We start from the raw sequence: 15,417 nt of genomic DNA on the forward strand, positions 1-15,417 counted from the left end.
ATAGGGTGCAGTAGTGTTACTGTCAAATGTCTGCAATTAAACCATATGTTGCCTTTTAAAAAATGAAAAGTAGTAAATATGTTGATAAGATCTAAGTTGCTCAGTGAAGATTATCTTCAGATTGTTGCTCCAGCATGAATGTAGACAAGAAATCTGGCCATAGAAGAAGAAAGTTTATGAAATCATGCTTGCATTGCTTGAAACATTTGCGTACTTGTGTGGCACATGCCTTTGGCATTCTCCCTGTGTATACTATACTGTGTATAGTCCGAGTGTATACTTCCCTTCTATACGGTATATAAAAAGCATATTCAGTGTCTTCTCCTACTTATCTTAGTGATATTTAGTACCAGTTTATCAGGAAGTGATGATTTTGATCAAATGTTTTATGCGATATTCCAGTTTTGCACAAAATTTAAATTTGCAACTTTTGATGGAAGCCCAGCTAGTGAGTCAGACATTGCTTTTTATGGTTAAATTGTACTTGTTTGACACAGTAGTATATTTGATGCTTGTTGGTTAGTACATGTATACAACATAGCTAAAGATCTGTATCTTTGTATACATAGTGTTTCATTTTTATAGAATATCTTAATTCTCTTATAAAAATAAATATATAACATGTTTAAGTTGTTTTATTAATATTGACCTTTTTTACTTGCAAAAAAGGCAAAAATATTAAATGATTTTTCACAGTGCACACCTGGCATATATGCCAAATGATATACTACCCAAATTAATGATCAAGAAGTTCTTTAATGCATTCTATGCAAGTACAGTTATTCAGATGTAGCCTGTTTCGTGCGCTACTCTCCACTTTACACTAAAATACATTAAACACCTCAAAATTATTGCAACAGTTATTTAAAAAAGGCTTGAAAAGGGAAAAAACAGGATCTGGACAGTGTGTTAATTCTGGGACGTGTATCCAGGGCTGTTTTGGCAGGGTTCCGATTTTGATTGCAATTTAACAGTACAGAATATCCCTCTCATTTATTCTGAATGCTATGTGTGTCCCACTACCCGGCAGCACATATGTGGCAACTATAGCGCTGGATGCATCTTTTCTTTTTTCCCTCCCTCTCTCTTGTTTTTTCTCTTCTCACTATCAGCCTCTATGACTCATTAGGATTGTTTTCCAGTCTTCAGTGAAAAGATGCATAAATAACATGTAAAGAGGAGTAGTGCTCGTGTCTTTGACTTTATTTCATTATTTCTGACAAAGAAAATGTTTTGGTCCTTTCAGGCTTTCGCTGGTGGCAAGTTACAGTATTTTTTTTTAATACATTTATTTACATTTGCATATTCCGCAAACAGAACATTAATTAAACATCAAAAGCTCTGTGGCGGACCTGAGCCAGGATGACTGCCTTTCATGCCGAGAAAGATACGAAGCATTGATGAGCGAAAGTCTTGTGCTTTGGACACCTGCTCACAGTTTGATGTGTAAATGCAGAAAAAGTTGCTTTGCTTGGTTGCCTTGTTTTGCTTTTGTCACTTTCTTTGTCTTCTCTCTCTCTCTTTCTGTTATATCCATCCAGGTTTTGGTTGTTAGCATGTTCCCGTTAGATGTTGTCAGGATAGTCACATGAATATGAATGCTAACAGCTAGCTTCCTGTAGAATGCCTTCATACTGACAAGGGCTCAAGTGAAGTTTACATTTTACTTAAGTGTGTTTTGGTCCTTTAGAAGACATTCAAGTGTGAAAAAGCTCACCTTTCCCAAAGGGAAAAACCTCTAAATGGACCTCTTGTAAAACGCTAATCAATAGCAGAGACACTGTGTGTGTACATGAGTCATTTCAAACGCTGAGCATGTCAGTTCTTTTTCCAGTGTCTGACATGGTTTCATCTGCTTCCCGTTGTCTTGGAGGCATGCAGAGCTGGGTCACTGTGTCAGCAGCGCTTGTCGAGAGACACGATTCGCTCTAAAATCGTAAAGAAATGTGTAGTTCTGAGAAAGGTCAACAAGAGACTGCAGCTCCTAAGGAATACAGAAAACACTGTGAAAGTCGAAAGATTGAGAACAAAGGACTGAAGATACACAAGACTACACTGGTTCCTCATCTGAAGTGTACCTGTATTTTGTTGGTGGAGCTTTAAAATAAGGTGGTGTATAGAGAGTTCAGGTCTTATTAATGTCAGCGTAGCTTTTCGGTCTGTTGATAGGATGTGTGAGGCCAGCAGATGAGGCTAAGAACACCTGTGTCAAAGTCAGTTTAGGAGTGACAAAAGGAAAAAATATACTAGATAGGGGTTGGGAGATTGTATTGAATATTCATATTTAGTTCACAGGGTTTTTGCGGCCGGTGTAAAATTGAGCAGCATTGTGATGAATGCGCTTTTTATTTGTCATTAAGTTCATGAGGAGCATTTCATTAGACAACTGGAAGTCTCCATATGGCATTTTTTCATGCAAAAAAAAAAAAAAAATTTTTTTATTAATCCATATAATGAGAATAATTATTTACTTTCACTGTAACCATAATTATGAAAAAAACCTACTTGTTGCATTAAACATTTCTAATTTCTAATACAGTGTTTTTAGCCAAATCATAGTTGTTCTTATTATATATATATATATATATAATATATTAGCCACAATTGGCCCATATATTGTGCTGTATATTAGCATTTTCTTATGAGGGCAGTCACAGGAAGTTGCAGAAGCATGGTATAGTTATGGTATCATATGGTAATACCATAACATCCATATTTGAATACAATCTATTCAGTGTATGGTACTGTGATGACCATTGTATTATACAGTTGAATATGGTAGTTACTATGGTATTATCAGATGATAATATATACTGTTTTTGTGGTGTACTATTTTGTCTAAATTAAGTCTTAAGCCTGTCTTTACAATTTCCACAATACTTGTATTATGTCTACTGGGAATATGTTTTTCAGGTTTCAGTGGTTGAAGGAACTATCCAGGTACACGACAGCACTATATATTTAACAGGCTATTTCTGTCCTTCACAGCCACTTTTTATTTGCTTCAGATTAAATACAGTGTCTGACTATAAGACCTTGAATGATGATCTTTGTGCATTATCATGGCTCTGCTCCATCCAATGTAATTTCAGAACTCCGTAACTGTGTAGGTGTGCCAGCCGTAATGGACTCTTAATGATAAGGAAAGAAAGCAGCCCGTTTCTCTAAGCAGAGCAAGATGGATCCTGCAAATGAAGCTGACTAAATACACAGCTGTCATTATAGTCCGGAGGATGTTTCATAGCATGTGTGAAGTGAACAGACTCTCAGAATATACCAGCTTTCTGTCCTTCCCTGTCTCTCTCTGTTCCCATGGCAGTAACTCATAAAGACTAGCAATGGGCTCAGACTTACTGACATTGTCATTGAGCAAGAGCTCTGTGAAAAGAGGTGCCTGGGAATCAACGCCCCAGGTGACAATGCACTCTGATTAATACTTATCATTAGCATATTTATTTGATTAGCATCTCTTGCTGAAAATGGCATAAACTTTAAAAAAAACAACAACAACAACAAAAAAAGCAATATTAAGCACCCATTGAACTTGGAGGTCCTAGTGAGATGTGCGTAATGAATCCAATTAGACGAGTAGATTGAAGAGCCAGGGTATCGTGATTATAAATTACAGTAGCATGAACCTTTGCACCTCGCTGTGTGAGGAGGAAGGGTTTGTATCTGGGTCACTGTTGTAAGTTGGAAAGCCCTTGCTGGTTTTCTGTTATGTGTTTGTTAGCAGGCTCTTTGTAGAGCATGCTCCTGTAATGAACGTCTGCCTTTCCCCTCATTTTCCCTCATTCCCTTATCCTCCTCTGCTTCTCTTTCTTCTCTGTTCAGAGTGCTATGTGCAATGCTTGTCTTATCGTCTGCCTGTGTGACGCCCTTCTGCTGAAGGGATCTGTGAGCCATCTCGCTCGTTGCTAAGTTTTCAGGCTTCTGTGTCATACAGAACTGAATTATGAATGACTTTTATTATTATTAATATTATTATTGTTAGATATTAATGTGTGTGTGTAGTAAAGGAATACTTAATCTATTAATTATAATGTTTATAAATCTTATAAATATAATGTATGAATAATTTATCATAAATATAATTAGTCATAGTTATATCTTTTTATATGTTAAGAATCTGTCTATTATTAGCTATTAAGTTAAAATGAATGATTATGTGATTTGTTTGTTACATTTCTTTGAATTGCAGTTAACCTGTTAACCTGCACCCCGACGCGGGGCGTCCTCAACAACCCTCAACTCGCACATGTCAGTGTTTACAAATAGATTAAATGAAACGGGACAAATTTAATCTTGACAAACTATATATCATTATAAAGATCTAAGCCTCAAGCATCGAGGACAGATCGCTGTCTTTCAATGGAAAGCTTATAAAGACTGTATTTGCTACATTTGTGTAAGCAGTACACATCAAAACATGAATAATGGAAACGCAGTACATACCAGATTAGTCGAATAACGAGTCATAAACACATCCACAGCTGTAAATCCCGGTTTAGTTAGGAAGGTAAGGGTCCACTGAACGACATCTCATGGAGCACGTTTAGTCCAACGAAGCAGTAACGTTGTAATATGGATCATAATTCCTTTGTTTACGTTTCAGTTCTTCAGCTACCGAACTGTTTGTGTCCGTTATGGAATAACTCACGCTAAGAAAACTGCGTCTTGGTAGTAAAAAACGGCATGGTTTTGCAGCGTACAGTGTCACAAACAGAATGAGACGATCCACCAAAAAAAAAAAGTGAATGAAAGATAGGCAAAAGATAGTATATTTGAATTCTGGCGCTCTCTCGTGACAGCTCGTGTGGCGCTCTGACACACCTGTCAGCTGATGGAGGCGGAACTTATAGCGATCGCCTTTATCTTTGTTTCTTTTATTTTTCAACAGTTGTTATATATGTGAGAGTGTGTTTTATGTTGAATGTGAATGTATCTGCATGATTACCATCTGTTTGAGTGCAAATCAGCGCAAATCAGCTCGCTATTACTCTATAATCACGGCTATCAAAGTGAACGCGTCTATATGAATAGAGAAGTGGATTATTTACTTTATGGCGCATTTGTGTTATTACCATTTGTATAAGTGGCCATCAGCACATCAGCACTTATTTGCATTGTAATTCATTGTAAATGCTGCATTTCTAGAAGTCTCAGGATTTTCTGTAATTGGCATACAAAGATAAATCTTTTTTTATTTTTCTTATTATTCTTATTTTTCTTATTCTTATTGTATTTTTCTAGTGCTCAAATAAATCAATTACATGATGTCTAAGTTTATGTCTAGTGTTTTATAATTGAAAAAAACTGCAGTGGTATGTTTAATGACTAAATCGTTTGTAGAAGCCTTCAATACAGTTGGTAAATATTTTTTTATATTTGGGGGGGTGGGGGGTCTAGACAAAGTCTCATAAAAATATTTGCAGGAGTCTCATTTTTCATGATATCTTATTCAGATTTGAAATAGAAACTCATGAGACATTTGACTTTCAACCCATTACTTTTCTAGATTGCTCCAGGGACTGATTTCATGTATTTTTATATAAAATAAAAAAATATTTAAGTGTGGTAAAAAAAAATTCAAGGCACTTCAGTGTCTATAACTTTTAATATTTTTGAGCATTATCAAATCTGGTGGATAAAAAGTAAAGCCCAAAGGGTCTTCTTTCCAAAGACACCAAAATTATGTTTGTAACACACTGAAGTAAGAAACTGTTACAGTTCAAAGTTGGGTAGAGCACTTTCAGCTGTGAGTCCCATAATGAGGGGTGCTGGCTAACAGGTTAAGCACATTTCACTTCCTGTCATTCCAATTTTAATTTTAAAATTCACACTCATAAACTGAAAGCCCATACCTAAGTTCAGAATTTTGCCAACCCTCTTTATTTTCAATGTGTCCAACATTAGATAGCGAGCTAATATTTGTGTGGTTTATTTTGTCCTCCCTTCTCCCTCTCCCCCTCTTTGTCTCTTGTTCTCTCTCTTCCGCTCCTCTTGCTTGTCCAGTTTCACGGTGTCTCACCTCATCCGTTTCCTCCCTTGCAGTTTGGGAGAGGGCAATGGAATTAGTTCCTTGGTTAAATTCTTGATGCGTGGGGAGGAAAGTTTCTACGCCCTTGTAGCCATTGTTTTGTGATAAGTACTCCTTCAGAAACCAAACAATCGCCTCTGGGGGGATTTCTGCTTGTGTCATGCTAATATTTTCTTCTCTCCCTTTTCCTTGCACCTTCTCCAACACGCTTATAAATGTTTCCCCTCAAGCTGAAGTGCAAGGTAGGGAACGAAAGAGAGAAAGACAGAACCGAGAGGGACGTGGAGGGGGGGGAGTCGCTGCTTCCGATATGCAGACGCACAAAAAGTGAGACACGCACAGCTTGCCGAAACTCACAAACTCCTCTCATATTGGCAAGATACGAGGGAGCAGAGCGATGGAGGAGATGCTCGTGCAACTGTTTGTATCACGATTCACGCACAGAGGCCCTGTAATCCCGATACGAGGGCTGGAGATCTCCATATGCATGAGCATGCATAAAGCAGATCGTAGGAATTATTCTCTGCATTCACACTGTGCGCCAAGTTTGCACCAGAGCTGAGCTGAAGAAGCTTACCGGACCCCCTGAAGTGTAGGTTGGGCTGACTGTTTTGCATTCTGACAGCCCTTCAAACCAAGTTAAAGAAATCTTCATTGGTGCAAGAGACCTGCTCTTTAAATAGCACATAACAATGGCAAAATGTGAGTGGGAGTGTCCCTTGGGTGGGCGAAGTGTCAGGATAAAGCATGTAGTGAAGCCATCACAATAGAATAATCTCGTATTATGTGCTAATAGTCCTTAACATCATGTTTCTGTGGCAATAGTAATTAAACGCTACTAGAATGAATGCATAATGTAATACAAAATTGCAGTGTGGATGTAGAGCAAGAGGCGGAGCCAAATCGCGCATATTATATAACACCGCAGGGGTTGGAGGTGTGGGAGATTCTCAGACCTGATCGTGGCAATTACCCAGCTATTTCTTCACAACTTCTCATTATTAGACCCGCTTTTCCACACACTCTCACACTCTCACGCAGGCTCCTAATTAACGTACATGACCAGTTTCCAACGTCGCTTACTTTTTATTTATGCAGCTTTCCTTTCTTTTACATACGTTAACCTCTGGAAAAAAACTTCAAATGCACTTGTTTTTCTGTGCATTATGTCCCAGTGGCAGTACTGTCGAGGCACATGGCTGTCATCCAGCTTACAGCTGGAGTCCTTGAAGACTGGCACTGCAGCACAGGCCTCGGGGATGGCAGCCCACTATTTCAAAGAGGCTCTGAAAAGGGCTCATTTTTTACTGAGAGAATATGCAAGCCATCTCAATAACCAAAGCCAGGCTGCTTTTTTATGAAGTATGTAATCGTGCCTGCATGTAACATTATTTCTCAGAGAACTTTCTCTTCCTTGACTTATTAAATTTAGAAGATTTTTTTTTCTCATCCCCTAGAGACGAAAAACTGAAAATGAGAAACTGAACAAGTGAACGTTTCTTTTCATATCTACTTTTTCAGGTTTTTTTTTTTTTTTTTTTTTTTAAGGAGAGTGATTCTTTCATCTTTGTAAGGAAACAAAGGGTGGCTTGGGACAAAGCATTATCGAAGGCTGCGGTTCTAGTTTCAGTAGACTGTGCCTTGGGAAATGGGTCATTGAAGCGTTTTGAAGGTCATGAGGGCTTTACTGATGAGCCTGATCTCGCCGTCCTCGAGCTGGGTGCTTAGAAGGCACAGATGGAGAGGCGTTGAGAGAGAAAGATCTGGAGGAAAAAAAATTTTTTTTTTTTAAAGCCTGTTTTCATGGCCTGTGAAATTAGGCACCAATCCACTGTTTACACAGTTACGTGCCAGTTCAAGACGCATTTTAAACTCTCTTTCTCAGCAGAGAAATCAATAGCCAGAAACATTCTCTTAGAGGAGCTTTTACTGTAGGACACTTTTTAGATTGGCACAGGAACACAGCGGTCGGGCAGGTAACCTTCTTATACTCCCCACTTCTGTTTTTTATTTTCATTGGCTTAGCCGAGCAGTTGCATGTGTGGGTTTAAAGAGATGTGTGTGTGTGTGTGTTGGCACCGCTCGATTTTTGTCAAGAAAAACATGCTTTGGAGTACTAATCATGGTCTTTTGATGCGCGCTGTGCTTCATGTGTTTGATATGCACTTCTCTCTAGCTGCCGTCTTCAGATGTGAGGCGGTATTAAAGGTGAGCACCAGGAAGAGGTTAGAGAAGGGTTACATTCACATCTTTCCTGCCAGCCTCTTGCAGTTCACTAAAGCACTGAGACTGTCTGAGGGTCTCACTCTTGCTAAGTAGTATTTAAGGCACAGGCTAAGTCTTTAGCTCTGTTTGCTATTGCTAAACCTAATGAGCTGCCTTCTGTCTACATAATCAATTTCTAAGAGAACATTTTTACTGCCATGGAATCTTGTACATAATCCGTTTAGAACTTTCTACGTAATCAGGTGTGTACCACAGCTATAGCGCCACACAGTTCGATGGTAGCATGCTGCTTTGCTAACCACTGATTCGCTAAGCGTAAAAATGCTTAGCACTTACAAATTAACAGCCAAATTATTGATTTTTATTTGTTGATTTTATTTATACTGATCTATTTTTATTGTTATTTTTCAGTACTGACTGAAAATTAAGTTTATTATCAACATTTTATTATCAACAACGCCATCCGGAATTTTTTTTATTTTTGCTTAGCTTGTTGAAATGGATTCTAGGATTGACTTCTTTAGAATTTGACTGATACTAGACATCTTACTACCCTTACTCTATTACTCTATTACTATTTATATTAATAATAAAAATCATAACAATAGTAATTAAAAAATACAAATTTTTGGTCAAATTATGCAGCCCTACAAACAACCCTTTATGCAAATTAAACCATAGTTAGTAGCTTAGCTTGCATAGCTTAGAAAACTTGGCACTGTTTTCTTAGTTTGTTTTTTATTGCATTTTAAATCACAATTTATTAGAAAAATAATAATTAGATTTATTTTTTTTTCCCCAAAATCATATTGCTCTAACTAGCATGCTTGGAAATACTGCCTCTTTAAAGCAGCACAGTGGTGTTTTGGAGTACAGCAAATCTCTTCTTACTTCAAGAAGCTCAACATTTTTTCCTTTATTTGTTTGTATCATGTTGGAAAAGAAAGTTATTTTTTACAGAGAGGAACGTATTTGATTTATCTGAAGGTGGTATGATAGCTGCTTGTGTGCAGTATTAAATGTATCTGAGTGTCTGTAATATTATTTGGAAACGATAGCATCTTATCCAGGAATAAATTACTGTTGTGACAGCACTGTGTGTATCACGGGTAGGGGGCACACACGCACACACATGCGCACACACACATTACAAAAACAAACATTGAAGATGGTGGGGTTGTCATTTATATGTACATTCATGCCAATAGACACACTAACAAACAAACAGTTAAGAACATGTAGTCTTGTATACAGTACACACACATTTGCATACGCCGACCAGTAAGCACCTGCAAACATTTGCCGTCACCCTGTCATTTTACCTATCACACAATACTGAGTGAGCTTGAAGGGCTGCCATTTATTTTGACATGTCTTTAATCTTGATTGTGAATCTTAGTGTGAAAGTGCAAACACATCAGGTTTACCCTCTAGCATTTCTCAACCCCTCGGCTATGGAGCCCAAGCATACAAATGTGCAGCATGTTGTGCATTTGTTTATAAAACCAGCTCATTTAAAAAAAAAAAAACTATGTCAACATTTACTCAGCCTCATGTCATGCCAAATCCGTATGACTTTATCTGTAGAACACAAAAAAAGATTTTAGGCACAATGTTCACAGTTATTTTCCATACAATATAATCTAGCAAACTTGCTAAAAAAGAGCAGCATGAACATTTTTCTTAACATCTCTTTTTGTTTTATACAGCAGAAAGAACATTATACAGGTTTGGAATGAAATGAGGGTCATTGCTTTTACAGAATCTCCCCTAGAAACCTCCTCCATCCTTTTTGTGCATTAATTTTTTACCTGTTTTAATAAAACTTCCTCCCTATTGGATGAAATGAGGCCAATGAGGACAGTGAGCTGCGCTGGTTCACCACTGACCCACTTCTTCTTTCTCATTCTCCACTTTCTCTTTCCCTCTGTGTTGGCATCAAAAACAGGGCTTGTGTTCAGGTCCCACTGTCCCTCGGCCCTCTGTCTCCTAACTGCAGCAGTTAATGAACTTACTGTGGAACTACTGTGCACTGCTGAGAGTCCCAGCTACTCTCTTTCGTGTTCATATTTCATATCTGTGCTGTAGCCCAGTGCACTGAATTATTAACTAGAGCTCTCTTTTTTCTGGGATGATGCTTTGTGTTTTACTTGTCTGTCATTTTTTTTTTTTTTTGCCTTCTTTCTGTAGTTGAGGGAGGCTTGGTTAGTGATGCATGAAATGAGATGAGTAGTTAGTGTTCTGATTGGATGTTCTAATGGGCTGCATGTTTACAGCTGCAAAGTCAGAGTGCATATCTGTTTAGCAAGCAGTTCGTATAACATTTTCTTAGATCATAGTTGTTGTGGTATGCGAAAAAAATGAGTGTGTCCAAAACTTAAAGAGAATTGATTATTTCTACTAAATCATAGGTCACATACCCACTGCAGTGGTTATGGTTGTGAAAAAACCACATTTAAATGCATTTAATGAATCCATTAAATTATTTTACATATGCGAATGGAAAACTGGAGTCCAGATCCTGAAATGTTTGATATAGAGGTCATAGCAACGGTTTGGTGTCTCACAGGTGTAAAAGAGGAATGATAGTTCACATGCACACTGCAGTGGTTATGGGTACGAAAACCACATTTAAATGAGAGATTGAATCTATTAAATTATTGTACTGTGTATGAATGGAAAACTGGAGTCACTCCAGATCCTGAAATGTTTGATATAGAGATAAGCATAGCAGCATTTTGGTGTCTCGAAGGTGTAAACGTGGAACATGGATGGTGACAATTTAAAAGTAGGATCCGGCTGTCACTCTTGTAATAGTAAAGTGAAACCTGATTAAGCACTGGGAAGGGGAGTGACATCTGGTTTTAGCTACCTTTATTTCTTTCCCCTCCTCCTTGTCTTTCCCATCTTCATCTAAGTAGAATGATACTTGTTTCTCTGCTGTTTTGGGGCTTAACTTAACCTGGAGAGCCCCTGCCTGAAGAAGACCTGCGAGTTTGGAGCCGTGTGCGTTGTTAAGAACAGCGAGCCTGTGTGCGAGTGCTCAGACGCGTGTCCACAGAACCAAGACCCTGTTTGTGGCAGCGACGGACACACTTACAGCAGCTCATGTCAAATGAAGGCCATGGGATGTGCCCTTCAGAAACAGATACAGATGAAGCACAAAGGACCATGTGGTGAGTCCAAACACACACACTGATGGCACTCACTGCTTTTCATCCTCGTCCACCCCCTGCACTTCACTGATATTTCGAGAGAGGACTGTAATTTTCCTCCTCCACAGCCTTTTTTTTTTGAAACGATGCACTTAAGTTAGAATTAAAGAGGGCAGCATCCTGTCAGAGTAATTGTTTGCATGAGTCCATGTTTTTTTTTTGTCCGGCTTTGTAAGCATGCTCCAGATAAGTCTGCAGAGGCCTGCTCACCCTCCAAACAAACGCATGTTTATGTGTGTTCTTCACAAAAGGCTTGTAAATCATTTTCGATGGCTGTCTTTATGCTTGAGAGTGGAATATTAAGGAGACTTTTTTACTAACCTTGGAGCCCTTTGTAAAGGTCCCTTTCCCCGTTGGCTTAAGTTCAGAGAGAATGAGGTGGAGCTATTGTGTCGACAAAAGTGTCTTGCGTTTGCAGTTTATACATGCGTGTGCATTGGCAGTGCTCCAGTGAGAGTTTGAAATAGATGCCGGCGGTCTTTGGTAGCAGTAGAATTCATCTCAGATCGCTAGAAGCCATGGCTGCTCTTTATTTATCATGCTATATATGTTGGCAGATAGTAAATGACATATGAGAGTGATATCCTCTCTCCCCACAGGCTTTCTGGAACATCAGCTTAACTACCCACAGAGATTTAACCCACAGAAACAGTTTTGGATGGGACCAAAAAAAAGTCTGGTTTTCGTGCATACACGGTGAAATCTTAAAAACTGATGTTGATTCAGGACTAGAAATAGAGGATTTTAGAAATGCCATATGCTTGACAGATTTTTTTGGAATGACAGCCTTGATGTTCTATGTGTAGAAGGTAATAATAGGCTTGGAAATAAAAGGTAATTTATTCTTTTGTAATCCAAAAAATAATAATAATTGAAAGTAATAAACAAAATATAAAGTATAAATAAAAATGTAAATTTTGTATTACAATTTAGATATAATTATTTTGTAATTATTTGTAATGATATAAAATCAATCATAGAAAACCCCGTTTATAATCCATATATAATAAGTAAATTATATAGGTAAATATTTTATTTATTTTTATTAAAATTTTTATTTTAAATGTAAAAAAAAAATATTTTTGTAGTAAGTATTTATTTATTTAATTATTTATTTATTTATAAAAACACAAGCAACTGAAAACTAATCCAGCAAAAATGGTGGTGGTTGGTTTTCAAGCTGGTCCAATTTTCTCTAATTGCTTACTCAACTGAACTGCGAAATTGTGAGACTGGTTTAGACCTGCTAGATCATGTTGGACAACCAATTTAGAGATGATAGACCATCGTTGACCAGCTAAAAACAGCTATTTGGTATTCCATAAACAAGCTTAACCACCTTGAACAGGATTGGCCTGTTTGTTTTCCAGCTGGAAATAATAATTGTAGTTTTAAAAATCCACCCATTACAGCATCACAGCAATGTTGATGGGTCCAACCCCTCGCTGGAGCAGCTGTCAATGGAAACAGGCAATAAAAAGAGCGGGCTGCAAACAGCTAACCATACGGAAGGAACGTTGTTCATTTAGTGCTGTGGTACCACAGCCACACTCTCTCCACCACAAGTGAATTCTATTATTATCACCGTTAATTATCCAGGCCCGTTCAGATCACAGCCTCTGCCTCACTAAGACCCCAGCTGTGTTTGTGTGCATTTGTTTCATGAAAGCTTGTATGTGAGTCGCTGTCGGTAGCAGTGCACCCACATGAGTGGGTGTATGATGTACTTGTGGCCAAAATTTCATTTAATTTTCTTCACTCCGTGTAGAGGGGAGACTCATAAATGCCCTTATCTTTATAGTTCAGGTGCAGTCTGATAGAGATATGGACTGACGTTGTTTATATTATCTGATTTTTTCCCTCACATTTGAGTGGCGGCTGCCTGACCTTGTAGTGCAGCTACTGGAAAAGCTTGCCGTGGTAATGGAGTATTTGATATCTGCCCCTCTGAGAACCAATATGTATATGTTTATATGCAAGGAAATGAAAGAACAGCCAACGAGTCAGCAGCAAATAAGCACTTTTTACTGGTGGTTGAAAATGTTACTGGCCACAGTTGGGTAATATAGGTTACCTGCAAGACACTGAGCTGGAAGTGGAAGTAAAATCATCAGGCTGTTGAAGGAGTGGAGAGGGCAGTAAATTAAAACAGGAGAAGATGGAGCAGACTAATAAAGCCGGTGCCTTTTCCCAAGCACCAATCGCTTGGGAATTTTTACCACCATTCACAGAAAGTGCGGTTCTGTACCTGGACAAAAGAGAGCAGTTTACTGATCAACTTCAGAGGAATAGTTCATATAAAAATAAAAGTTGTCATCAACAAATCTGTATGACTTTGCTTTTTTTGAAGAAAATCCACTTTTTCATTATAATGAAAGTGAATTTCTGAACATTTGAATCATTATTCACTGATAAAAATTCTGAAAAACATCCATTCTAGCTTTCCTACACTGAAGAAAAAGTTGATGTAAAACAATTTTCACTCAATGAATTCAAACAATTAATGACAAAAGGCAAGTAACACATTGAATAAAAGTTGGAATTTTGAAGTAGAAATACATATATATATATATATATATATATATATATATATATATATATATATACATATATATATACACACACAATCATATACGAATCATTCAGTTTGGATCAACTCATTTTAAATTTTTGATTTTTTTTGTCATCACTATATATATATATATATATATATATATATATATATATATATATATATATTATATATAGTGATGACAAAAAAAACAAAATCAAAAAATTTAAAATGAGTTGATCCAAACTGAATGATTCGTTAGCATGCGCTGATTCAGTTCTCAGTGACTCAGCTCAACAATGACTAAAAAATTTAGTCTCTTTTTCCTACACAAAGATGCCATATCAAGACTTTTATACTGTATGTGACACACAAATGGTACAAACCTTTTTTATACCTTTATTATACTTTAATTGTGCTTTTGTGTCCTTTTTGAAGCTTGAAAGCACTACTCCCCATTCCATTGTAACTGCATTCAAAGAGTGAAACATTATTCAGAATGTTCTTTAGTGTTTTCGTACATGAAAGAAAGTCATACAAGTTTTGAATGACACGGAGAGTGAGTAAATGATGGCACCATTTTCATTTCTGGGCCTGAATGGACAGAATTTCTTGTTTCCCATAAGGCTAAGCTCTGCCCAAAAGGCTCTGTCTGTACTCGTATCTCGGGGGTCCAGCTCTGGATTGCTGTTTTTATGTAACAGAATGCTGTATCTATTGCGCTTCCCTCTGCCGAGGCTGTGAAAGCATGGAAACATGTTGCAACTGATAAAGAAATGCCTTTATCACATGTGCTGATAAGGGAGAATACCAGCAGCCATGAGAATGTGATTTATCGGCCTGCATTGGACTGTCACAGCAAGGCGCTCTGGGCAGCATGCTGCAGCTGCTTTTAATAAGACGGCCGAGCGTGGTCCCTGAGGTTGACTGAGGTGAGGTCACTTTATTAATGTGCGATAAACAGGTTGGTAGAAGAGAGAAACGAGAGATTTATGAATGAGGATCTCTCTCCATTAACACTAAATCAGGTGCTGTTATTACCCCAGCACTAATTGAATGTGATAGCAGTTGCTCTAATGCGATCCCACAGGTGTAATTGTCATCGGCCATGCTCCCTCCCTCCCAGTTGGAACCACATTTTGTTTAACTGATTAACTGGGCTCTCAGTAATCATAGAAAGATATTTGAGAACTAGGAATGTCAGTTTAATACGTTAACTGTGATTAATTAAAACACATAAACACACACACACACACACTAAATCCTTTAATCACACTCTCTGACCCATATATAAATTGTGTAATATGGAAATAAATAATATTAGAACAATTTTATGGTCTCCAATTATATCTTTAATTCAGTAATTGAATTACATATTGCAATTA

The 15,417-nt window shown here is 37.6% G+C and overlaps 1 protein-coding gene across 1 annotated transcript in view; it reads left to right on the plus strand.

The window, feature by feature from the left end:
* Positions 1–15,417, plus strand: part of LOC109045062 (agrin) — a 267,061-nt gene that overhangs the window by 156,717 nt on the left and 94,927 nt on the right. The window contains exon 9 of the mRNA XM_042713167.1: positions 11,221–11,442. Coding sequence (XP_042569101.1) covers positions 11,221–11,442 — 222 coding nt within the window. The remainder of the gene's footprint in view (positions 1–11,220; positions 11,443–15,417) is intronic.

The sequence above is a fragment of the Cyprinus carpio genome, chromosome A23 (assembly GCF_018340385.1).
Source record: "Cyprinus carpio isolate SPL01 chromosome A23, ASM1834038v1, whole genome shotgun sequence".
In the NCBI taxonomy this organism is placed as follows: domain Eukaryota; kingdom Metazoa; phylum Chordata; class Actinopteri; order Cypriniformes; family Cyprinidae; genus Cyprinus; species Cyprinus carpio.